Source organism: Rattus rattus, chromosome 12, assembly GCF_011064425.1.
Source record: "Rattus rattus isolate New Zealand chromosome 12, Rrattus_CSIRO_v1, whole genome shotgun sequence".
In the NCBI taxonomy this organism is placed as follows: Eukaryota; Metazoa; Chordata; class Mammalia; order Rodentia; family Muridae; genus Rattus; species Rattus rattus.
Window position 1 is genome coordinate 66,962,889 of NC_046165.1, and position 26,008 is coordinate 66,988,896.

General features: G+C 40.8%; 1 protein-coding gene across 4 annotated transcripts in view; it reads left to right on the forward strand.

The window, feature by feature from the left end:
* The window catches only part of Zdhhc20 (zinc finger DHHC-type palmitoyltransferase 20), a 57,364-nt gene that overhangs the window by 24,424 nt on the left and 6,932 nt on the right, over positions 1 to 26,008 (forward strand). The window contains exons 4-12 of one of the 4 annotated variants that reach the window (XM_032918328.1): positions 2,005 to 2,125; positions 6,823 to 6,892; positions 8,201 to 8,233; positions 8,948 to 9,068; positions 15,166 to 15,201; positions 17,353 to 17,509; positions 22,066 to 22,192; positions 24,192 to 24,281; positions 25,280 to 25,643. In XM_032918328.1, the coding sequence (XP_032774219.1) occupies positions 2,005 to 2,125; positions 6,823 to 6,892; positions 8,201 to 8,233; positions 8,948 to 9,068; positions 15,166 to 15,201; positions 17,353 to 17,509; positions 22,066 to 22,192; positions 24,192 to 24,281; positions 25,280 to 25,298 (774 nt within the window). In that variant the 3' untranslated portion in view covers positions 25,299 to 25,643. Of the gene's footprint in view, positions 1 to 2,004; positions 2,126 to 6,822; positions 6,893 to 8,200; positions 8,234 to 8,947; positions 9,069 to 15,165; positions 15,202 to 17,352; positions 17,510 to 22,065; positions 22,193 to 24,191; positions 24,282 to 25,279; positions 25,644 to 25,671; positions 25,788 to 26,008 lie in introns of those variants that run through there. The other 3 variants (XM_032918326.1, XM_032918330.1, XM_032918327.1) reach the window with 3 other exon arrangements.

Sequence of the window (26,008 nt, forward strand, 5' to 3'; positions counted from 1 at the left end):
AGTGGTCGCTAGAAAGAGTCCAGAGAATGCAGACCAGCTGTCTGTCTTTGCCAGTAATACGTAATAAGAGAATTTCCTGATCTCTTCCAGTCATGGTTTCCTGAGCCCAAGCTCTTGTCTTATTTATAACAGTATGTATAGTGTTGTTGTTGTTATTATTATTATTATTAAAGTGGTACTGTGTACTAGCAGCGATGGTGCAGTTCCTTGTTTGAGTTATCACAGATCAAAGTGTTCCCTAAGTGGGACTGTGTGAAATTCTAATTAATGAGCCCTTGGCCTTTTACAAAGAAAACACAAATAAGTAAAAATGGAAAGTTTCTATCTATTGTTAAAATCTGAATCATGATTAAAAAGACAAGTCTAAGTTAGTCTTAGTTTTAAAAAGCAAAACCATCAGATTTGATTTAAAAAAAAATGTAGAAATTCCTAGTAACAAGAGGTCATGGAAGAGGGAAGGCCCTTGGGATGATGAACCTTGGTGACTCTGAAGAGAATATAGCACAGTTGGTTGCCTTTTTAAAAATTAAAAAAACCAGTGGGGCCGTAGAGATGACTCATTGGGTAAGAGTACTGGCTGTTCTTCCTGAGGTCCTGAGTTTGGTACTGAGAACCCATGACAGATGGTGTCTCGATCTATAATCTAGCTCCAGAGGATCCAGTGTCTCTGACTTCTGCTAACACCACACTAACTTGTATTCACCACATGGGGGCATACACCTACACATAATTAAAAGAAAAATTAAATTTAAAACAATGAAAGTATGAGTCTTAACTTTTTATTTCATTGAAGCATTTGGAAAAAACAAAACACGGGGCTCCTTGCCAGGGATTTCACTATAATTCGAGCATAGCAACCTTTTGGCTTTCCTTGTAAAAATTAAATTCTCTAGAACCTAGCTGTGGTCGGAGAAGCTGCTTTTTTTATAGGATGGTAGCAGTTACTGCAAAGACTCACAACTGGTCAAAATGCTGAGAAGAAGTTATTTGTTGCGTGTTCAGCCCTGTAAATAAGGGCATCTATATCACTCCCTCTATAGCTCAAGAACACAGTGTGTGTGTGTGTGTGTGTGTGTGTGTGTGTGTGTGTGTGTGTGTGTGTGTGTGTGTGTGTGTGTGAAGAATCTTAAGAGCAGAGGGAGCTGGACGCAGTGTTGCATGCCAATAGTCTCAGGATGAGGCAGGCAGAGGCAGGAGTTCAAGGCTAACCTGGTCTGCAGATCTAGTTCCAGGACAGCCATGGCTACACAAAGAAACAAAGAAACAGAGAAGGAACAGCAGCCTTGGGGGTAAGGCTGAGCTGGTAAAGTGCTTGTTGTCAGAACCTGACTTCAGATCCTTAGCATAAAAGCTGAGCACAGTGCATATGTATCCCCAGCACTGGTCCACAGAGACAGGCGCCTGGTTCATGGAAGCTAATTGGCTAGCCATCCAGCAAAAGTAAAGTGGAGAGCAATTGAGAAAAACACTAATACTGATCTCTGTCTGCTATATACATGTGCATGCACCACCTTGAGCACGTACATACACCATACATAGACATACATTTACATATACATAAACATGCAAGTAGAGAAGAAAGACACTTGACAGAAACTTACATTTGCTTATGTTTACATAGAAATGTTTCATGTTTACTTAGTTATATGTACTTAATTTTACTTATATAATTATTAAAAATATTTGGTGTCACTAGGCAATCATTCTGCCACTAAGCCATATTCCTCAGCTCTCCACCTTTTTTTAACTGAGTTATTTATTACAGACTTTAATGTCATCTGTAAAAGGCAGAGGTGCAGAATTAATGAATTCCTGCCCTGCACTATCGTCCATAAGAAGTGCTAGCATTTAACTCTGGGCAGTTTTTGTTAAAATGTACACAGAGTCAAGTTGGAAATGAGTTCTGTTTTCATGAAGCACAGTATTTGGGGATCCTCCCCCCATTTCAGGTAATTTTTTCTTAGCTGAGAAGCACAAATTTAGTAGTTGTCTGTCTCCATCCAGTTCTACTTGTCAAACTCTGAGAAGGAACGTTATGAGAAGGAATTCAGCCAAGAAAGACAGCAAGACATTTTGAGAAGAGCAGCAAGAGACTTGCCTATCTACACCACGTCAGCTTCAAAAGGTAAGAGAAGCAGCCTGGACTTTTTTGGTATCACTAGGCAGCCATTCTACCACTAAGCCATATATGCCTCAGTGTGAGGGAGGGCAGGTTGAGGACACCAGTGCACACAGGAGCTGCTGTGGGTTTCTCAGCAAGGAGTTACTTTTTGTGTCTTCACACAGAATAGCTAGGTTTTGAGGCTACATTGTTAGAAACTTAAGAGATTAAGAAAAGGTGCTTTGGTATATTAATTTTTTTATGGATGTGACCACTACATGATTTATGAGGTATCTTGTACAGATTTCTGACTAAAGAAATTAAAAACAGGTCAGAAAGCCAAAGAAACTCTTATTGTACATAGGTCATGCCAAGGTCAGAGCATACACTTTTGACTGTAAATGTGGTTCATAATAGTGTTTGTGAGGTTTTCTTCATTTATGTCCAACAGGGATGAGAGGTCCCTTGCCTCCCCTGCCTCCTGTTCTGTTGCAGTTTCTTCATTTCAACATGAGAAAAATTGTCTATGTCCCTGGGTTGCTAGAAATATTAAAAAAATATTAAATGATATAAGGTCTAAAACACCTGGGTGTGCAGCTTAGTATATGATGACGTTTTAGCAAATCTCATTTCCAATAGGTCATTTAAAATAGTTATTTTTTATATAGAATTTTGAAATAACTGGTTTATAATAGTGATTGTAGTTCTCTATATTAGATGTTTTAAACCCTAGTGGGTTTATAAATTCCCAAGCTGTGCAAAATTTGGGCAGTGTATAATTGTCAAAAGTCTGTTCATAGATTTCTTTTTAAAGATAGTCTAATTGTGTAGCTTTGGGTAGCCTAGAGCTTACAGTGATCCCCCTGCCTCTGCCTCCTTGGTTCTGAGATTAAAGGCATGTGCTACTACACCTGGCTAAGACCATCCAGGGTTAAAGTAGTACATATTGCCCCTAAAGATAAATAGCTATTTGAATTTTTTAAAAAATGATTCTTAACTAGGCCCAGTACCAGGGTAGGAGAATTATAAATTCAAGTCGAGCTAGTTCTATATTTTTGAGACAGGGTCTCTCTGTATTGGGGCCCTTGTTGTCCTGGGACCCACAACTCATGATGTAGACTAGACTGGCCTTGTGTTTACAAAGATCTCCCTCTGCCTCCTGCTTCCTGAAAGGCACCGTTAATGTGTATACCGCTAGGCCTGGCTGTGTTCTGTTTCTTAACTCTACAGTGTTTTATCCCTTGATGTGTGTCAAACTCAGGGCCTCTCATAGTCTAGGCAGGCACTCGACTCCTGAGATAGAGTTTGAGCCCTCAGCTATATCATTTTTAACCGTGAAGCTCTGACACCAGCATATGGTAACCTTTCATTATGTTTAATAGTTTTCTTCCTGACTTACAACAGATTCAAGGTTCTTACTTAGTACAGTAACCTTGCAAGCCCTGCGTGGTATACCAAGTATTAGGTGGAGCCACAGTTACATGACATACACAGTCCATGTCAATCAGCGTTGCCTTGGTAGCCCTAACACGCCATGCTTAGCTACCTTAGTAAGTCTTCAATAAGCCAATTAAAGGATCCAGAAATTCAATTCCCCCCCTCCCCTTCCCGGGAGATTTATTCAGTGGCTCCATTGGAAGAAAGACAGCAAGATCTGGTAACTTCCCTGAGCCTGTCTTTGGTATCCTAACAGGGTTAAGTTTAAATATGAGGCAAGAGGTATACATAACCAAGCAGTCCTGGTCCTTGTATGGCTCAGCACATCTCTGCAGCTTCCGTAGGCCTTTGACTAGTAAATCCTGGGAGACAAGTTCCTCCTCTGGTTGTCCGTAGGACCTCAGTTGTTCTTCTTCCTGCATGAGATTCCTTGAGAAATTCCTGCTTCTAGATGTCCGCTGTTTGAGTAGTTTGATAGCCTAAGAGGGGGTTCCAAGTGTCTCTCCGCATATCTTTATTTCTGGCACATTTTATCAACAAAGAAGCTGCACCGTGGATTCCTGTTCTATGATTTCAGAGGGATCCTCTGTCAGGGTTCATTATTCACCTGAGCATGTGCCTTTTGATTCAGTGTCTGTCCAGTCAGAGCCGTTCTTGTGTCTCTAACTTTGAAAGGAGACTTATACTTTGTTCACCTTTATTTCTGGAATTGGGCGGTTTTTGCCATGCAGAAACTCTGAAGAGCACTGTCCACACTGTGTGCCTGTCTTCAGCGCTGTCCTGGCTGCTCTGTACAGGAACCTGAAGCTCCTTTGACTGCAGCCATTTCCTTATCTTCGACGGCTCATCTATTGAGCAGTGCTTTCTCTGTGTCTTCCTCCCTCCCTCCTTTAGACAGGGTTTCACTGTGTAGCCCTAAAACCCCTCGTAATCTACCTGTCTCTGCCTTCCGAGCGCCGGATTAAATTCTTGCAATTCCACAGCTGACTCCAACCCATGTTTTCTACAGGGCCTGCCGCCCAGATCCGTGCACGATGGTCACAGGTTGAGTGGAGGGAGGATGTAGAGCAATAGAAAAAGGGAACACGAGGTGCTTGGCTGCTTTCTGATCCTGAGCTTACCTTACACGAAGCCTTGTGCTTCCGTTTCCTGTGTGGACTCAGCATTGGTGGCGCTGCCTTCAGCTTACTGTCTTTTCCTTAGTGGGATGTGTGTTTTATGTGGGAAATTCCTGTTTGCAGAATAGTATGCTATACAGATAAACCATTTTCATCTATAAAGTTATTCTTAGGGATTAGAACAATAAATGGCTCAGCAGTTAAGAGCACTGGCTGATCTTCCAGAGGACCCAGGTTCAATTCCCAGCTCTCAACTGTCTGTAATTCCAGTCCTTAGGGATCCGATGCCCTCTACAGCCTTCAAGGCCACCAAGCACAAACTGGTTTTACAGAGCATACATTCATGCAAAATACTCAATCCCCCCCCCAAAACAAACAAACAAACAAACAAAAAGCAAAAACCCCAGACATTCTTCTTGGTGTTTTAGTATTTAAAATAGCTGTAATGAACATCCTTGTCTTTTTTTTTTTTTTTTTTCGGAGCTGGGGCCCGAACCCAGGGCCTTGCGCTTAATACGCAAGCGCTCGTTTGTCATTTTTTAAATATTTATTTTTTCTTAGGTTTAGGTATGTGTGTCTGCATGTAGGTATGTATACTAGGAGGCCAGAGGTCTGGAGCTGGACTTAGAAATGGTTAAGATCACTTGACATGGGTTCTGGGAACTGAACTCTGATCCTCTATAAGAGCAAGCAGTTTTTTATCACAGACTCTGTTTCCTCTAAATAGAGTCTTCATTTTTCTTTTTTTTTTTTTTTTTTTTCAGGGGCTGGGGACCGAACCCAGGACCTTGCGCTTCCTAGGCAAACGCTCTACCACTGAGCCAAATCTCCACCCCCCCCTTTTTTTTTTTGAGTCTTCATTTTTCAAAATAGTGTTCGTTTGTTTTATTTCCTCTGAAGTCTCCTGTATCTCGGACTGGCCTTGAACTCCAGTTGTAATTAGTTGATAATGACCTTGAACTGCCTCAGGCCTCTTGGGTACTGGGATTATAGGCATGTACTGATGTGTCTTGTACATGCAGTGGTGGGCTTCAAATCTAGGGCTTTGTGCATGAATGCTAGGCTGTACTGTGCCTCTGAGCTACATCCTCAGTCTCTAACCCTTTGTTTTCTCAGATGTTGTAAAATTAGACCACTGTCCTTACTGTCTGATGTCATTGTCTAATATGCTATTTATCTTGTTGACTCTGTTAGTCCCTAGAATATAGTGCATAAGCTTTATAAAGCAGGGATTTTTGTTTAGAATACCTGGCACATAGAGGTGATCAGTGTCTTTTGAACAGTTGAATGTGAATTAAGTAATACTGTGACATGTATTAGAATTTATTTAGAAAGACGTTTTTGTTGTTATTGCAAAAATGTGTGGTCGTTGGTCTAGGGTAGGGATAGATGCAGACAGCAGTATTTAGAGGGTCTTTAAATCTATTCCAAAACTTCAAAACCAGAGTGCTTTAAGATGGCTCCAAGTACATCAATAAGCTATTATAGACACTGTGCTATATCACAAACGTTGGCTTGGGACTCTGGACTGGAGTTCTGGCCTATTTCTGTTATTAAGCTTGGTGTCTGGCCTTCTGCCAGTCATTTACTTACTGTGGATCTACTTTATTTAGTTTGAAAACTTCTGGGAGGATACATTGTGAAGTTCCCTTTCTCTTGACATTTTGAGAAGCTCTCTGGTATACTCTGGTATTTTTAAATTAGTCATTGTCAGTTTCCAGAATATATTCCAAAAATGAAGCTTTATAAATTAGTTAAGCTTGCACATAGTCTCAGTTTGGGTTTTATGGCTGTGAAGAGACACCATGACCGCAGGAACTTTTATAAAAGAAAACACTTAATTGAGGCTGGTTTTCAATCTCAGAGGTTCAGTCCATCGTCATCATGGCAGGAAGCATGGCATCATGCAGGCAGACATGGTGCAGGAGAAGGAGCTGACAGTTCTACATCTTGGTCCACAGGCATCAGTAATGAATGAGCCACTAGCCTGGTTTTGAGCGTGAGACCTCAAACCCCACCCTCTAGTGACAAACTTCCTCCAACAAAGCCACACTCACTCCAAAAGGCCATACCTCCTAATAGGGCCACTCTCTAGGACCTTTGGGGACCATTTTTATTCAAACCACCACACACCTTTTAAGTTTCTTCCTTTTTTTCTCTCTCTAGCTATCCGATATTGTGAAAAATGTCAGTTGATTAAACCTGACCGGGCCCATCACTGCTCAGCATGTGACAGGTGAGCGTTACTTAGTTTGCTTCCCTTTAGCTCTAACCTGCCACTTGGTGACAGACAGACAGGCATTCCATGCTTCTTCATATGAACTATCATAAATGATGATGTAAGCTAGACTCAACTAGAAGAGTTTCTCTGCCAGGTGAATAGACTTTTAACCTTAAACATGCTTTCTGTACTATGCTTAATGTCATGTTAATGAGCCAATAATTACAACTTCCTTGTAAAATATGATTGATTACTTCTTGAATTAGAGACTATAATGATGTTTTCTTGTTTCTATTATCAATGTTGATATTAAAACAAAAAAATTAGTGAAGTAAATACTATAATTGTTTTCATCTGCCATCACTTCCACTTTAATCCTTGTTTTCATGTGAGAAGTTAGTATAAAACCCCGACTAGTCCAAACCACTTAGAAAAGCTGGTCAACTTCCTGGGTGTTAGATTTCTCATTCTTACTTTGTGAGATCTGTAGTCTCACTTTCTACATGTATAAAATAAGTACTCTGGAGGGAGGGAAGTTTGGTTTGGCTTTGGTTCTTTGTGACAAAAGTATAGTAGTGATCACCATGAGGAAACTTTATGTTAAAGAATGGATGGCTTAGCCCTTAATACTGGCTACTCATGCAGAGTTCGCTGAGTTCAATTCCTAGCAACCACATGGTAGCTCACAACCATCTATAATGGGTTCTGATGCCCTCTTCTGACCTGCAGGTATATATGCAGACAGAGCACTCACATTAAATAGATAAATCTTTAAAAAAAAAATGCAGGAACATGCCCATCCCCATCCAGGCGTTAGTGTCTGCTCAGTGCTAAGGATCAGTACTGTTGATCTGAGCATGCTCATAGTGCTAGGGCCATCTGTTTCTCTCCTTAGCGGATTGTTATTTTTAAAGACTTACTTGTTTTATATGAGCACACTGTAGCTGTCTTCAGACACACCAGAAGAGGGCATCGGATCCCATTACAGATGGTTGTGAGCCACCATGTGGGTGCTGGGATATGAACCCCAGACTTCTGGAAGAGCAGTGCCATCTCTGCAGCCCTCAGCTGAGGTTTAAAGTGGGCCTTTCTGATGCACCAAGAGTCATACTCATGTGTGAGTAATTTGGTCTGGTCCAGTGGGCTAGGTGCGATACAGCTGACTTCACAGTATAAAACCTTGTTACAGGGTATCACAAGCTACCTATGTTTCTCCATTGCTTCTTGAGATTTAGTTTTAAGGGAATATTTTTAAGTTCAGTAAAATAATGAGAACTAGAGTCAGAATTTTTCTGTATGAATTTTCTTATGCTTGTTTTCTAGATGTGTTCTTAAGATGGATCATCACTGTCCATGGTATGTATGAAAAATAGGAAATTGCCTAAGCCATGGGGGTCAGGGTTGGGCATCAGAAGCAGGAAATTGAGAATGATTTTTTTTCTTGTGGTACTGTTTTTTAAATCCTGAGTCCCAACACATTCTAAGCATACGGTCTCTCTACAACTAAAACCGTATACCCAGCTCTAATATTCCTACATTTGATTCAGTTCAATTACTTATATTTGAGCACAATTGAATTACTGTAATATACATAGACAGACAGACAGACAGACACACACACACACACACACACACACACACACACATATATATGGATAGGGATATATATTTTTCCCTTTAAAAATATCTTCTGATAGATACATAATCCAAAAGTTGATATGTTAAAAATTAACATTAGAGTTGCAAAATCTATATAATGTTAATTTAAAACACATCCATAGTTAAGTACTGTTTGTTTTCTACTTCTCACTTGACTATTGCCAAGGAATGATGGTGTAAGGCCTCTCGTCCTCTTTCTCCTTAGGATTAAAAGGAGTACATTAATTTACTGTCTTAACCACCTCTATCCGGTCAGCGGTGTCATGTGGGCAGCTGCCAGAACTCTCACATCTCACAGAGCCTAACTATTTGATGAGACAGACCCATCCTTCTCCCACAAGCCCTGAGACCATTTTGTGTTTATGATTTATTTGTCTTATTTTTATAATGCTACTTTCTGTATTCTTCCAGGGTGAATAACTGTGTGGGATTTACTAATTACAAGTTCTTCATGCTGTTTTTGTTGTATTCTCTGCTGTATTGCCTTTTCGTGGCTGCAACAGTTTTAGAGTATTTTATAAAATTTTGGACGGTAAGTCTTTTTTCTGTTTTAAACATATGTAAAAGATACGTATTTGAAAGAGTTACTTAGTATTTTTTATAAGTAGATTGGATTAGATTTTATAATGGTGCAGACAGGACTATCATTTCCTTCATATAAATTGCATGTGTACTTGTAAATACCGTACATTACATAACTAGAAGTGTCTCTGTGGGATGCAGATCACTAAGCTGTCTTAAAGAAGTCAGTCCTGTAGCTTGGCTTGATAAGGCTCACTGCATTTTTGCAGTCAGAGTGATGCCCTTGGGCCCAGTCTAATACTCACTTCCTGTTTGCATACTTTTTTTTCCTCAGAATTTTAAAAAAGATTTATTTTTATTTTGTGCATATGGATGTTTTGCCATATACCTATGTGCACCATGGATGTGCCTGGTTCCTGCAGAGATCAGAACAGGGTATCATATCCTCTGGAACTAGAGTTACAGAAGATTGTGAGCTGGCATGTATGTTCTTTTCAGATTTTTAAAAAGTGGCAAATAGTTGAAAATAATCAAATGTTTTAACAACAACAAGGGAATAAACTTTATCTGTGAGAGGAAAGCATGCAGAAACAAGCATCTAGTAGGTCAGTGACTGGGGAGTGACTGGAATGTGCTGTGCACCAGGAACAAGGCCCACATTAGTGCAGTAGTATGCACTGCTGTCTGGGGGAGAATGGCCTGTGAGTGTGTCCTGGCTTCTCTGGAATGTTAGAGAGGTGTGACAGTGCTCACTGCTCTGAGGGACTGCCAGGAGAAGAGACATGGTTATTCCCATTTTCTTGGGGCTATCAGGTACCATTGCAAATGCTTATCTATTCAGAATACATAATCAAGTTCATATCTTTTTAATTTGTAAATTTATATTCTTGAGGGGAAATAACTACAAAAGTGTGAAAAGAACTCTTAGAAATCTTAGAAGTAGTGTAGGAACAGACAGCTGTTCTTTATTAATAACATTGTCTTGCTATTTGATTTTTATATGTTTATGTGCTATTGATACAGTTTAGAAGTAACTTTAAAATATATAAACTACCTTTTCATTAAATCTTTACATATCTGAATATTCTTCATCTCTGTTTTTCCCCTTGTGTCATCAGTCCCATTAAATGTAGGCTCAGTCCTGACTGTCACACTGCTGAACCCAGTATCCAACCTTCAGTTGATCATTACTGAGCTGGCAGACATGATCAAGCTGTCATAGAAATGCACATTTCAAACCCACTTCCTGTTTTCTTTCCATTCTTTTCCCCTGTGCTTATTTCATGTAATGGGAAAAAAAATCTGTACCAGTTCATTGGTTGGCAGACTACAGTAGTGATGTCATCTCTGAGTTCTTGTTTGTCCTCTGATACGTGAGTCTAGCAGCAGGCAGATCTATATAATTATATATTCTTATAATTTAAACTCCATGAAGGCAAGAAATTTTTGTCTTTTTCATCAGTAGAATATCTAGGATGTTACCTGGCATACAACACAGTAGGTGTTTAGTAAATGTTTGTTGAATGGCAAAATATTAGCGTATACTGCTCTTTCAATTATGACTTTTGGAGTAATACTTAACTGCACAAAAGTGATTGATTTTAAATTAATGTAAACATGTAAATGAAAAGCATCCAGTAGATATCTCTCTGTGAGATGGTCTTAGCTAGTCTAGTCTAGAACTCACTGTGTAGCCTAAGCTCCTGGCAGTCCTCCTGCTTCAGCTTTTTGAGATGTCTTTGGTTTTATTTTTCTCTTTGTAAGTCCCAAACTATTCCTGTCCTCACCATGTCTGTGTCCTGATGCCATGTTGTTGTTGTTGTTGTTGTTGTTGTTGTTGTTGTTGTTGTTGTTGTTGTTGTTCTTTTCCGGAGCTGATGACTGAATCCAGGGCCTTGCACTTGCTAGGCAAGCGTTCTACCACTGAGCTAAATCCCCAACCCCCTGATGCCATGTTTTTATACTACTTCCTTAAAGTGCAGCACCTGTTGATTTATGAACAGAGTTGTAACTTTGTTCTGCGTGTGTAAGACCGTGTTTATTAGTCATAGCCATATCTTTTTATGAGCTCTATTTTTGTTTTGACTACTTTTTCTGATTAGTTTTATTTTTAAGATTTATTACGTGTACAGTGCTCTATCTGCATGTACACCTGCAGGCCAGACGAAGGTACCAGAACTCATTATAGATGGTTGTGAGCCACCATATAGTTGCTGGGAATTGAACTTAGGACCTCTGGAAGACCAGCCAATCCTCTTAACCTCCGAGCCATCTCTTCAGCCCCTTTCTGATAGTTTTTTATTTCCATAGAAAAGATACTAATCTTTATGATCTTGATATTGATAAGACTTCCTTTAGTAAAATATAGAAATCCCCAGTGGTGAAAACTAAAGTTCGTAATTGAGGGAACACTAAAATTGGCAGTTTCTCCTATCAGGAGCCACTGTGCATCTGTAGACCTGTACTCTGTTGGCTGAGATAGGTTTGCCTGGGCCCGAGCTGTAGAGGCCAGCTTTTACCACAGCACAGCAAAGTCTCCAGGGTGAAAGGCGGCCCCAGTGTTCATGCCCCTAACATTATCATCTTCGTGGCACAGGCTGTCTTGAAGATACTTACCATCCTCTGACTCTTGCTGAAAGCCTCCATTCATATTTTAGCTTGTATCTTCCAAACACGTTTTGGTTTTCTCAAAGTTTTCTATTTTTAAACTCTTTTCATTTGTGTTTCTGGCTGCTCTCTGTTTGGTATGAGACAGTACAAGTGGTCATCGTTTTCTTCTCACACTTTCATTGTTCACGTTTTCACAGTTAAACCATGATTTGGCAGAGGAGGTAACTGTGGCACACAAATGTGTCCACATATACTCTTCCTAACACTTGGAAGAAAGTTTAAGGTGTGTATATGTTTTGTTACTACCCTGCTCTGGTGAGGCCCACAGAGCTAGAGCCTACTGCTGCTCAGAAGGTAATTACTCAAAGGCCCCACAGAGAACAGATACAGCCTAATAGAAGCGAGGACGGTTATTCAGGTGGCTCAGCGAGGGCAACAACTTTGGAGTCTAAAAAGCTTTACGAATAGCCAGTCTGAGTAATCTCAGTGGATTTTTGGATGACTAAACTAAAGGAATGCTGCTTCCTGGTGGGGGTGGCAACAGGGGGGGCAGGCTTGGAATTCAGGCTCTGGATTGGTTAGCATATGAAAGTTGTTCTTTTTAGTGTGGAGTTCTTTTCTGAGTACCAGCCAGCGTGTGAGGGCAGTATCTCCCTAAGTCAGTGAAGCCCAAGATCCCAGAGTGTCTGTCCAGGAAGTTAAGGAGCCATGGTTTGTACAGAGGATTGTTGTTACTACAGTTATCAGAGTGAGAAGCTGAGATTGGAGAGATTAGGTAACTACCCAGGTCACAGTATAGAGAAACAGATGATAAGGTCAGGTCTGTATTGCAAAGCCAGGTGCTTCTTAAGGTCATTTGTTAGTTATAAGCAGTGTACAGTACCGAGTCATGGAACATAGTTATGTCCAGGAAATACCTTTATGTTTTAGAGATTTTTACTAAAACATTGTAATTGAGGCTGCCTGGAGAGATGATGGCTCATTGGTTTAGAATACTTGTTGCTCCTGCACAGGACCCAGGTTTGAGTCTTCATATCTACATGCTGGCTCACATCCATTTATAGTCTTGAACATGGTCCAGTATATATGTGCACACAAAAGCCACTCATTAAAATCAAATCCTTAAAAATGTGTGGTTTTTAAACTTTAAGCAAACTTCATCTGGCATACTGTGCACACCTTTAATCCCAGCACTCAGGAAACAGAGCAAGTGATCTCAGTGAGTGTGAAGCCAGCCTGGTCTACGGAGTGAGTTCCAAAACAGCTGGAGCTCTATGTGAGCCACTTGTCTCAAAACCAAAACCAAAAACTAGGTAAGTTTCTGCTCAGTGATAGTTTGTGTGCATAAGGGTTTTGGTCAACCCTCAGCAACGTCAGGGAGATGCAGCCCAGCACTGTCCCAAGAAGGTGCTTCCTCATGGACTTCTACAGACATGAGTTTTAGGACAAGTCAGCATTGGTGAGTTTGTTGAGTACAGAGAAAACACAGTTCATGCTTTAAAATAGCAGTTCTCAACCTGTGGGTCATGACCCCTTTGGGGGCCAAACGATTCTTACAGGGGTTGGTTGAGTATCAGATATCCTACATATCAGATATTTACATTACTATTCATAAGTAGCAAAACTATAGTTATGAAGTAGCAGCAAAAATACTTTTATGGTAGTGAATCACCACAATAAATATGAGGAACTGTATTAAAGGAACATCAGGAAAGTTTGTGAAGCACTGCTCTAGAGTTGAGCAGGTGGTGAGAGAAAGATGGGCAGGAAAATAGCATCATGCTCTCAAGGCCTTGATGTGGGCTTCTCCAGGTTGACCTGCAGATAGCCTTTTGATGGTTGCTTATGAGTTTGTGGCTAAGTTACATTATTTGAAAGATGTAGTCTAGACGAGTTAAAATGAACCAGAGTTGAATATTTTGCTAGTAAAACAAAACTGAACTAGCTTAGTTATTTCTCTTATTTTAAAGACTATGCTTCTGTGAGTTTGAGGCTAATGTGGTTTCCATTGCAAGTTCTAGGCCAGCCAGAGCTACATGGTAAAGCCCAGCCTCTAAAACCAAAATGAAGTCTTCAAAGTGGTTTTTGAGGTGTATTTTTTTAGACTTGGGTCTCACAGAAGAATGCTAATACAGATAAATTCAAGATCACACTGTGTCCAAAATATGCAAAGTTTTATACATCTTTCTTTGAGATGTTAGAAAGACAAGCATCTGTAGCCAGTGCCAGCTTTATTAGTTGTGTTAAGTTTCTGGACTCTGAGTACAAGGTGCAAACTGGACCTCATGGTTAAGCAACCAATCTACCTTCACATACCTGGGTGCTTGAAATGGAATAGATTGCATATTAAAGTGAATGGACAAGATGGGCTCACAGTGAAGATTTGACCCAAGGCATAAGGGAATTGGTAGATGTCTCAGGGAAGAGCCTTTAATCTGTAGGTGTCACTGGACTGTTTTGGTTATACTAAGGGAACCTTCTCTCCTTCTATTCTTGTCTATTCTGTGACTCACTGTAGACCAGGCTGACCTCACACTCAGAAATCTGCCTGATTCTGCTTTCGAGTGCTGGGATTAAAGGCCTGCACCACCACCACCCAGCTCCCAAGGATCTTTTTACAGCTACATTAGACTCAGGAAGGACACTAAGGAGAAGCCCAGTGTGTTAGGGTTTTACTGCTGTGGACAGACACCATGACCAAGTCAAGTCTCATAAAGGACAACATTTAACTGGGGCTGGCTTACAGGTTCAGAGGTTCAGTCCAGTATCATCAAGGCAGGAACATAGCAGCATCCAGGCAGACATGGTGTAGAAGCTAAGAGTTCTACATCTTCATCTGAAGGCAGCTAGTGGAAGACTCACTTCCAGGCAGCTATGAGTAGGATCTTAAAGCCCACACCCACAGTGATACACTTCCTTCCACAAGGCCACACCTTCTTACAGGGCCACTCCCTAGACCAAGCATGTACAAACCATCACACCCAGGATCCTGGAAGGGAAGGGATAAGTGATAGAGGGGCCTTAGAGATGTCTGGTGTTAGGAGTGTATGTCTCATGTCTGTCTGCCTCCAGTAGAGTGGGGAAAGGAGTAACATGCTAACTTGTCTGTGCTGAGCTGAGTCAGCACAGCTGCCATCAGAGGCTGCCATTGTTTCCCAGCTGAGACCGCAGGAGCAGTGAAGTTGCTGAGTCATCAGATCTCATTTCGAACCACTAAGAAACCTGAGGTTAAAGACTTACATACAAATGTACACGCTAAATGTTTATTTAGTTCTTTTAGACATGGAAAAGTGCATGTTTAGAGGGGCTCTGAGATGTGCTTGAAGAGAGAAATGTTTTTACTTGTATTTTTCTTATTTTTTTGGGAAAATGTAGATCCTAAATTAGAGGACAGCTCCTTATATTCCTTCCAAATGCACACAACTGATAAAGCCTAGTTTCCAGGATAACGTTTTTATAAGTTAATTTTCTTAATGCATTGTCTTTGTTTGCACAAGCTTTGCCGCAGGAAATCTACAGAGAATTGCCCAAAGGTAAAACACATTATTGCCATGACATTCTCATAGTCTTTTACAGAGTGAATGTATGTAGTTAAAATCTGCTCTATAATTGGCAAGATAGACTGATTACTGTGTTTCAAATGTATAGTGGTTTTTCTGGGAAAAAAAGATAAGTATCAGAATAATGCAAGGTTGTGGTGACATGATGTTTAGTGGTAAAGCTTTGGAGTTCCCAGGTTCAATCTCTGTCTGTCTGTCTGTCTGTCTGTCTGTCTCTCTCTCTCTCTCTCTCTCTCACACACACACACACACACACACACACACACACACATTCTCTCTCTCTCTCTCACACACACTTTCAGGTAAGTCTGTCAGAGTTGTGTGTGTATAGTTCGTGATATATGCACATGAGTGTGCAGGTGCTCACACACGTGGGAGGCCATATTAGATGTCTCCCTCTACCATTTGCATTTTAGTGCCTTGAGACAGGGCCTCTCACTGAACCAGAGGCTCACTGGCTAGCAGACTGTCCTGGTCTGCCTCTCGGCCCCTTACAGGGCTGTGTGTAGCCATTCTCACTACTTACATGAGTGCTGAGATTTCAATTCAGGTCTTTGGGCTTCCAGAAAAAAATACCTTTACCCTTCTAGTTCTCTAATCCCTGTCCAACGCTTTTTGTTGTAAATTAAAAATTTTTTAATTATAGTTGTGTATATGATGTATGTACATGCTTGCAAGCACACAGGTTAACTTTGGAAGTCAGTTCTCCTTCCAAATAGGTTCTAGGGATGCAGCTTGGGATGTTGGGCTTGAACAAGCACATTTTAACCTCTTGAGTCTTCTTACCGCTTCTTTGGTCAGAAATTTAAAAAAGTAAAAGAGCAAGTGTGTGTGTGTGTGTGTGTGTGTGTGTGTGTAGCTGGAGTTGTAAGTAATTGAATTGGGAGCCATTGAGATAGGTGCTGGGAACCTCTGGAAGAGCAGCCAGAGCTCTTAAAAAGGAGTCATCTCTTCAGCCTGTTACTGTTCCCCTCAAACTGCCCTCCTCTGAGACAGTCTCATGTATCCAAAGATGACCTTAAACTTACTGTGCAGTCAAAGATGACCTTATTCTTGAGTACTGGTATTAAAGGAGTGCACTCCCATATCCAGTTTCTTGTCAGGCTAGGGACTGAACCTAGGACCACATGCACACTAGGCAAGCATCTTTCTGACTGAACTACACCCCCAGCCCCTTTATGGTCTTAAGAGCAAATATTCAAAGGCTTCTTCCTAGCCATATTTCTGTAAGAAGGAATGACAGAAACTGTTCATTCTTCAATACCTTATGGCAGCTCTCACAAATGACAGTTACCTACAAAGACTCCCAAGAAAAAGAAACAAGGATGAGAAGGTGGGCATCAGCACATCTAAGAACATGGGCAGCAGTAAAACTGAATATATCACATCCTACTTGTTTTTTTTTTTTTTTTTTTTTTTTTTGGTTCTTTTTTCGAGCTGGGGACCGAACCCAGGGCCTTGCGCTTCCTAGGTTAAGCGCTCACCGCTGAGCTAAATCCCCAGCCCCCTACTTGTTTTTTAGAGCATATTAATTAAGCAACTGCTCTTATGCAAATTGAAGTACCCATGTTCCTCTGGATGTTGAGGAAAATCTGAATATGTATATAGGGTGTCAAAGAAAATTGCTAGGGAGAAGAGTCCGTCTTCTCATTTTATTGCTGAATCACTGAGATTATTAGATGTTTAATGACTAATTAATTAATTAATTTATTATGTGTCTGGGTGGGTATTTGCCTACCTTTATATCTGTGTAGTACGTAGTACATGCCTGGTGCGCCCCAGAGGTCAGAAGAGGGTGTTGGGTCTCCTAGGACTGGAGTTACAGACAGTGTGGTAAGATGCCATGTGGTGCTGGGAAGAACAGTCAGTGCTTTAACCCTGAGCTGTCTGTCCAGCCCCGAGGGACAGTGTTTAAATTACTGGAGCGTTTACAGGCTCAGCCTGCTATGAAGGTCCCATCATTTGCTTCTGTACTCATTGCTCAAAATACATGGTCTTATTTTATTACTCTTCATGTATGACTTTTTTTTTTTTTTGGCAGATTGAATATGAAGAACCAGATTATAAATTACATTTTAGAGATTCAGTATCCTTACAATTAACCCTTCTTTCTTCTTTCCTCAGAATGAACCAACAGTTTTAACGTTCCCCAGCGCAAAGTTCCCCAGCGCAAAGTTCCATGTTCTGTTCCTGTTCTTTGTGTCTGCAATGTTCTTCGTCAGTGTGCTTTCACTGTTCAGCTACCATTGCTGGTTGGTTGGAAAAAATAGAACAACAATAGGTAAATAGACTACAGAATTTTTTTTTTTTTTTTTCGGAGCTGGGGATGGAACCCAGGGCCTTGCGCTTGCTAGGCAAGCACTCTACCACTGAGCTAAATCCCCAACCCAGTTTTTTTTTTTTAAATGACCACAAATGAATGTGAAATGTATAGAAGTATGTAGTAGGTGATAAAAGAAATGAAGAGTAATTATGTGTTTAAACTTGACCGTGTTGGGTACAGTGGGTGTGTAAGACTGGGGTTGAAGAGGATTGCAGAAATGACTATGTGTATGATTTATGGCGAAATTTATTGTTTATACATTATAAGTAAAAGCTATTATTCTGAATGATAGATTTTCATGCCTTAAGGTAGTTCATTCTCAGACCTGAACCATTTTAAGATTTATTTATGTATATGACCTGTCCTTGATACACCAGAAGAGAGCATCAGATCTCATTACAGATGGTTGTGAGCTACCATGTGGTTGCTGGGATATGAACTCAGGATCTCTAGAAGAGCAGTCAGTGCTCTTAACCACTGAGCCATCTCTTTGGCCTGACCAAAACCATGTTAAATCCTTCAGTTTGTCTTCTTGCTAAGACAGAGCAGGATACTCCTTGTGTATTCTTGACCCCCACAGATAATACAACCTGACTGGCATATGTTCTAAAGTTTAATACTTAGGAAATGTTGACTTAGTCGAGTTTCTTTCTTTTTTTCTTTTTAAAGATTTATTTATTATATGTAAATACACTGTAGCTATCTTCAGACACACCAGAAGACGGTATCAGATCTCATTACAGATGGTTGTGAGCCACCATGTGGTTGCTGGGATATGAACTCAGGACCTCTGGAAGAGCAGTCAGTGCTCTTAACCTCTGAGCCATCTCTCCAGCAAACACCCCCCCCCTTTTTTTTTTTGGTGGCAGGGTCTCTCTACATAGCCCTAGCTGTCCTTGAACTCTCTTTTTGTTATTTCGGTGTTCTTCCTCCCCCTCCCCGGAGCTGAGGACCAAACCCAGGGCCTTGTGCTAAATCCCCAACCTCTCTTAGTAGAGTTTCTATTGCTGTGAACAGACGCAGCAGCTTTTATAAGGGAAACATGAAATTGGGGCTGGCTTACACTCCAGAGGTTTAGTTCATTGTTGTTACAGCAGGAAACATGGTGGCACGCAGGCATACACTGAGAATTCTGTGCCTAGATGGGAAGACAGAGCAACACTGGTCCTACCTTGAGCTTCTGAAACCTTAAAGCCTGCCCTCTGTGACTAACTTTCTCCAAGACCACACCTCCAATAGTGCCATTCCCTATGAGTTTGTGGGGCCATTTTCATTGAAACTACTACACGTCTTTTTATTTCTACTTTGTTTCATTTTTCAGTGAAATTTAGTGCATAGTATTTTTGTTACTGCTTTTGTTCTTTTCTGTTTTTTTCTAATTTTTAAAATAAAACTACAAAGCTGGAGAAATGGCTGGATAGGTAAGGGTGCTTGCTGCCAAGCCTGATGATCTTGAGTTCAGTCTGAAGAGCCCACGTGGAAGAGGAGCCCACATGGAAATATAACCAACTCCAACAAAAAACCAAACCAAAGCAGATTTACATAGAAAAATGGAATTACTGTCCAACTCCAGTTCTAAGGGACCCAGTGCCTTCTCTGGCCTCTGAGCACCAGACACATTATACGTATTCAGGCCAAATATCTATACATATAAAATTAAAAGAAAAACTATTAATTTCAAAATTGACAAATCTGGTAGTAGTACCATTTTCACTGGTACTGACCAGCTAGATCTAAGGAGCAACTAGTTATTACAGATGGGAGTCACACACTTTAATTCGTTTCTCAAGAAGCTTGTTCCTTGTGCTGGGAGTCTGAACCCTTGTTTGTAAGAGTCATAGAGTAACTCAGCTGGGTCAGCTTAAAGGAAGCAGAGTCAGGATTTGGTTTTGCACTGTTTGAGAGGTTTCGGTCCTGGTCCACCTCCTGTGCTGTGCTGTGGGGATCCATATTCCGTGCCAGGAGCATGTGGTGCAGCAAAGCTGCTGACCCACCCCCAGCCAAGGAGGAGAGAGGACCCCTCAGGTCCCATTAAGTTCTTTAAGGACATTACCCTTCCCTCCTTTAGGTGGTGCCATCGGCTAGCAGCTAACCCTTGAGGACATATCTTGGGAAACAGTTGAGTTCCAGACCAAAGCATGTGTGTCTAGGCACACTGCTGTTATCCTGAAATAATTTTTTCCACAATTTTTTATTAGTGAAAAATCAGATATGTCATGAGTTAGCCTGTGTGCAGATACTTCCAAAATTATAGAAATAAGCACTATCCCAAAGAGTATTATTAATTCTATGCAACATAATATAATCTGATATTTCTGTGTAGTGAGATCAAGGGCAGCCTAAGACTGTCAGAAACAAACAAAAGGATAAGACCTCACTGAGGGTGGAAGCATGGGTAAGGTCAGTCAGCCTCCTCAGCTGTTTGCTTTATTAATCCAGGTTTTCTTTTGGATGAGGATGCAGTGGTTGGTTTTTCAGGACTGGGTTTTTTGGTTTTTTTTTGTTTTTTGCTCTGTAGACCAGGCTGGCTTGAAAATCAGAGATCCACCAGCCCCTACCTTCCAAGTGCTGGAACTAAAGGTGTGCACCACCGCACCTGGCCCTGATTTTCCCCATTCTGTTCTTATCTCACCTTTCCTGCCTTCTACACACATCTCCTTCCCACTTGTGCATGTCAGCCTTACTGTAAGAGCTACCTTAGAACTCTGCCTGAGACTCTGTCCTTTCCTCTGTGTCGCCTCTGCTTTCATTTGCTTTTCTGTATTGTCAGTCTGGCTCCAGCCTGTAAGATACTGAAGGACTTTGTCTTTAAAAACAAAGTATAACTTTTCTTCTGATATCTGTATTTGCCCAGACCTCACTCTGGATCTCTTTACACTAAAGCTTGAAGCAGTGATCTCTAATCTCCCTCTTTTGTCTCATTGTCCGAGCATTCCAAGCTCTATCCTCCTATCCTCACCTACCCTACCCTTACCCCAAGACACAGCCTCTGTACTACAGGATTAGCTGCCTTTACTTCTGTACTCACAACGGCACGGTACTTAGTAAATGTAGGTTTTGCTAGATTAGATTTATAGATATTCTACCCAATTTTTTGTTTAGATCCCAATACCCAGGTTGTTAGGAATATATAGGAAGTTCACCAATAAAGAGTGAACAAGTTCCCATCTTCCTGCTGCCTTTCCTCCAACTCCCATCAGACCCCTGAACCCTACGACAGGAGCATGTTGTCCTCTGAGAGGCTCCACCCAGCAGCTGACTCAGACAGATACACCCACAGCCAAACAGGAACAGTGGATGGAGCTTGGGGATTCTTATAGGAGAATAGGAGGAAGGAAGAATTGTGGCCTCAAAGAGGATAGGAACTCAACAGGAATACGGAGTCAACTAACCTGAACCCTTGGAGCTCTGAGTCTGAATTACAACCAGAAAGGACCTAGGCTTCCCTGCTCAAGTAGCAGATGTGAAGCTTGACCTTCATGTGGGTCTAGAACCACTAAAGCTGGAGCTATCCCAAAAGCTGTTGCCTATGTATGGGTTATGTTCCACTAGCTGGGCTGCATTGTGAGAGACGAAGCACCCAGATCACAGAGACTTGAAGAGCCAGGGTGGGGGAAATACCCAGGACCTCCCACCCACTCAGAGTAGAGGGGAGGAAGGAATGTGGGAAAGAGTGACTGGGAGGGGGGCAGTAAGCGGGATGTAAAGTGAGTAAGTTAAAAAAAAAAAGTGAACAAGTTCCAGTACCTTAAAAATGAATTGAAATACACTAAATCAAGTGATGTAGAATATCTTTAGTAAAGGCTAGGTATTAGTCAGTGGGAGACCACTTGACTAGCATGTGCAAGGACTCAATTCCTAGCAGCACAAAAGAGAATAAATCAAAAAAGTATAATGTTCAAGCACTGTTTTTTAAAACCATATATGGTAGCCCACACCTTTAGTCTCAGCACCTGGGAAGCAGAAGCAGGACTATTCTTGTAGGTTCAAGGCCAGCTTGGTCTACATAGTGGGTTCCTAGATAGCCAGAGCTACACAGGGAGACCCTGGTAATTTATTTATCAAATAAATGTAATATTAGGTAATTATTTCTGCCTTTCATTTTGGAGGGTCAAAATGAAAACATACTTTGATCAAATAAGTCAAATTTATCTTTTTTAAATAGGTTTTTTAACTGACATAATTGTGTATATATATATGCTGAGATGTCTAGAATATTACGATAATTAGGACATTTGTCATCTCAGATGCTTGTCATTCTAGTTATCTCCTGTTACCATGATGTTTATAGCTGACTGTGTCACAGACATTGGCAAAAATTACTTTTCGGGGTTGGGGATGTAGCTCAGTGGTAGAGCGCTTACCTAACAAGTGCAAGGCCCTGGGTTCGGTCCCCAGCTCCGAAAAAAAGAAAAGAAAAAAAAATTACTTTTCATTTCCTTCATAATTTTTAAATGGGCAAGATTTATTCATGTATATATACATGTTTGTTGGTTTTTTCTTTTTATAAACAGAATCATTTCGTGCACCTATGTTTTCTTATGGAATAGATGGAAATGGTTTCTCTCTTGGATGCAGTAAAAATTGGCGACAAGTCTTTGGTGATGAAAAGAAATATTGGCTAGTTCCAATATTTTCAAGGTAAGTTACAAAATGTAGGGGTCAGTGGTAGCCTCTGCCTCTGACTATCTTAAATATACATAAAAGCATATATTTGCTGTTTTTAAAAATTAGGTACAGTAAGTATACATTTGGATGGGAAGTAGAAAAATGAAAATAACTTTAAAAAGCTCTCCGAAATGAAATTAAATCACTTTTAGGAACATAAAAAATATTTTCATAGATTACAGAACAGAAATAAAGTGTGTGTAGGTGTCCTCTTCTCTCTTTTTGTTTTATGGATGAGTGCTCTGTTTGCACGAACACCTGCAGACCAGAAGAGGGCATCAGACCTCAGTACAGATGCTTGTGAGCCACCATGTGGTTGCTGGGATTTGAACTCAGGACCTCTGGAAGAACAGTCAGGGCTCTTAACCACTGAGCCATTGCTCCAGCCCTTTTTTCTTTTTTTAATAATATGAGACAAGAGTCTCACTATGTTGTCCTGGCTGGCTTGGAACTTACAAAGATAAACTGTGGGCCTCCAGAGGGCTAGGAGAAAGGAAGGCGTGTCCCACCACATTCAACACAGCTCCATTTTCCTTCAGTCTGAACACATAAGGGGTTTCCCCTAACTGAGATCTGTAGGTGTGCTGGGTAGAGGCTCACACTGCAGGGGGATCATGAACTTGAAGCCAGTCCGGGTGATGTAATCTTATCGTCAAACCCTGTCTTAAAAGGAAGGAGGTCAGGGGAATTGTAGGAGCTTTTCTTTAGTCAAATTACCATTTTCTGTCTGAAAATGGCTTGCTTGCCTTTATTTTATTTTTTGTATTTTCTTGATGTAGAACGCTAGATGTTGCTTTACTTACTGTCTTCTGGCTTACCTTATTTTCTGCTAACCAGTATAATCACCTTTTTTATTTTTTTAATTTCATATGCCTTCTCTGGAACTTTTAAGACTTCTGTTGGGCTGGAGAGGTGCCCCAGTGGTTACTGAGTTCAATTCCCAGCAACCACATGGTGGCTCACAACCATCTGTAATGGGATCTGGTGCCCTCTTCTGGTGTGTCTGAAGATGGATATGGTGTACCATATAAATAAAAAAAATAATAATAATAAAATTTTAAAAAAGACTACTGTTAATCACTATTTTTTGCTAATTATAAAATCTTTTTGTGATAAAATTTAATGATTTTTTTTTAGGTTTTTTTTGTTTGGGATTAAAGTTGGGGGGTTTCATTTGATTTTTTTTTTTTTGTCTGTTTTTTAGTTTGTGTTTTTGTATTTTAAGGCAGTGTCTCATAGCCCAAACTATCCCTGAAGTCCAGTCTGCCCATTTGTCTCCCCAATGTTGGGGTTATAGGTGTGTACACATTCCCAGCTAGGTGAATGTCTCTCTCTGGCTTGGAGTTCTCAGCCATAGGAACGGCTAGCAGTGTCTCCTCTGTCTCCTCCCCACAGCTCTGCGATCCTGTTTGCTGTTGTGTGCGTGCATGCGTGCGTGCGTGCGTGCGTGTTTCATTTTCTGTAAACCTTGTTGCTATATATTCGAATTCTTTGGTGTGTGCTTTATTGTCTTATGTTTTCAGTGAAGAGTTTTTTACTCCTGTTGAATGAAGTGCACACTATCTGATTATTAGGCTATTCTCTCTGATCAGTGAAGTCATAATTGGAGTGGGTTCCCCTTTTTGTTATCAGATATCTTCTGAGTTTGTACATATGTGTACCTGGTGTTTATGGGGGTCAGAAGATAGGTTCAGATCCCCTGGAACTGGCTGGTGTCCCTGGATGATGGTGGTGGTTGTGAGCTGCCATGCGGGTGCTGTAGATGATCAGCCAGTGCTCGTAAGCAGCCACACTGTGCTCTTAGCCAGCAGTGAGGACGTTCTCTCTAAGTCATGTGAGTTAGAGAGAACACTGCCTCCAGGAGTAACTTGCTTTACTAGTTTATTTCTACCATGCCTCTGAAAGCAAATCTTTCAACTTGACCTTTTTTGTTAAGTGAATACTAAGATAATTACTATTTCTCATCATACAGCTTGGGTGATGGTTGCAGTTTTCCAACTCGCCTTGTGGGGATGGATCCAGAACAAGCGTCTGTTGCAAACCACGGTGAATACATCAGAAGGTGTGTTTCTTGTTCCTAAGATTTTCAATATTCATTATAAAACAATCTGATGTCTGTTCTACATGAACTATCTGTGCACGAACAGTAGCACTCCAGGAAGCAGACAGAAGAAGAAAAAAAAATCTGTTGGTGTTCTCTTCATAATGGAGGACTGATATGTGTTAGGTGCCTGCTATTCTTAAACGTTTATTCTCAAACGTTGTACAACTTGAACACGAGTGGAGCAGAGCAGACTACATGTCAGTAATCAGATCAGGACAGTCATGTGCAGCTGAGTGTCTGGGAAAACCAGGAGGCCAGTAAATATACTATGTCTTCATCCTAAGAAGTAAGAATCCCTTTTAAGACTTCAATATATTAATTTTTAAAAGAAAATGTAAAAGCCACAGTCATTATTCTAATAACCATTTTAATAACTAGATTTTAATTACATTGGAGTAACTAATGAGAATTTTGAAAGTACAAATATTTTCTTACTCAAAGGAAATTCTTAATATAGTTGCACATCAAGAAAATTGACTCATGGGGTTGGGGATTTAGCTCAGTGATAGAGCGCTTACCAAGCAAGCGCAAGGCCCTGGGTTAGGTCCCCAGCTCCAAAAAAAAAAAGAAAGAAAAAAAAAAAGAAAATTGATTCATAGATTGATATTTCAACACAAAAAATGAAATAGAGCTTTAAGCTCCATAGGATTTTGATATCAGCAGGCAGGCCTAATGCTTCACTAAAAGCCTTTGGCCCTTCAGCTCCAGCATTTACTGTGGCTCTAAGTCACTCACCAAGTCTTTTTTAGCTCTGAAAACCAAGAAGAATGAGAGCTGTTTCCTTTCCTTGGTTTTCTGAGAGGGTGGAGATAGTGTATAAAGTACCAGCAGAGAGTCCATCCCATAAGCACCCGGCAATGCCTTTCCTCCTTTCCTTCCTCCATTCCCTTCTTCCCTGGTTCTCTTAGTTAGAAAATAAGTCTACGATAAATCACTGAATCATTTTTTCCCCTTAGATCTAAACTGCAGAGGTAGAAAGCAGAAAACTTGGGAGATGACAGGTAACTTTTTGTCCGGGCCACAGACATAGCTCTTCACCTGTCCTTGTGCTACTACAGCTCCCGATTAACAAGTGTTAGAAGCCCTTTCCCACCAACCTCTGAAGCTGTTTCTCAGTCTAACTGGTTTCTTTGGTAGTGTTGGAATATACACTTTTGGGCCTAGAGAGCCATTTCACTGGGGTGGGGGCTGCGGGCATTTTTCCCTGGAGAGCCTTTTCAGAGTGCTGAGACCTCATGAGTTGCCCTCACATATTTCAGAGAAGGAATACTAATTTGCTGCTTATTAATTATTAAGTTTCTCTAATTAAGCACTAAACTATTCATTGAATTGTCTGCTCCTTTTTCAGTATTGGCTCAAATCAACCTTTTCCTATCAAACCACTTAGTGAGTCAAAAAACCGTTTGTTGGACAGTGAATCTCAGTGGCTAGAGAATGGAGCTGAGGAAGGAATCACCAAATCAGGTAATAATTTTCGTCTGGTTCACAGGAAGATTTCCAGATTCAGCAAATACAGTAGAAAGCCAGAACTGTGTGGTAGCTGAGATAGCAGAACCTAGGACAGCGATGAGCTGCATGCCCGAGATGCTGGTGGTGGTTGGTAGCTTTGTTAGGAAAGGGGCAGAGGCACAGTGACTGACTGTCTCTGCTCTCCTCAGCCAGACTGTCTCCCAGCCACGGCCTTC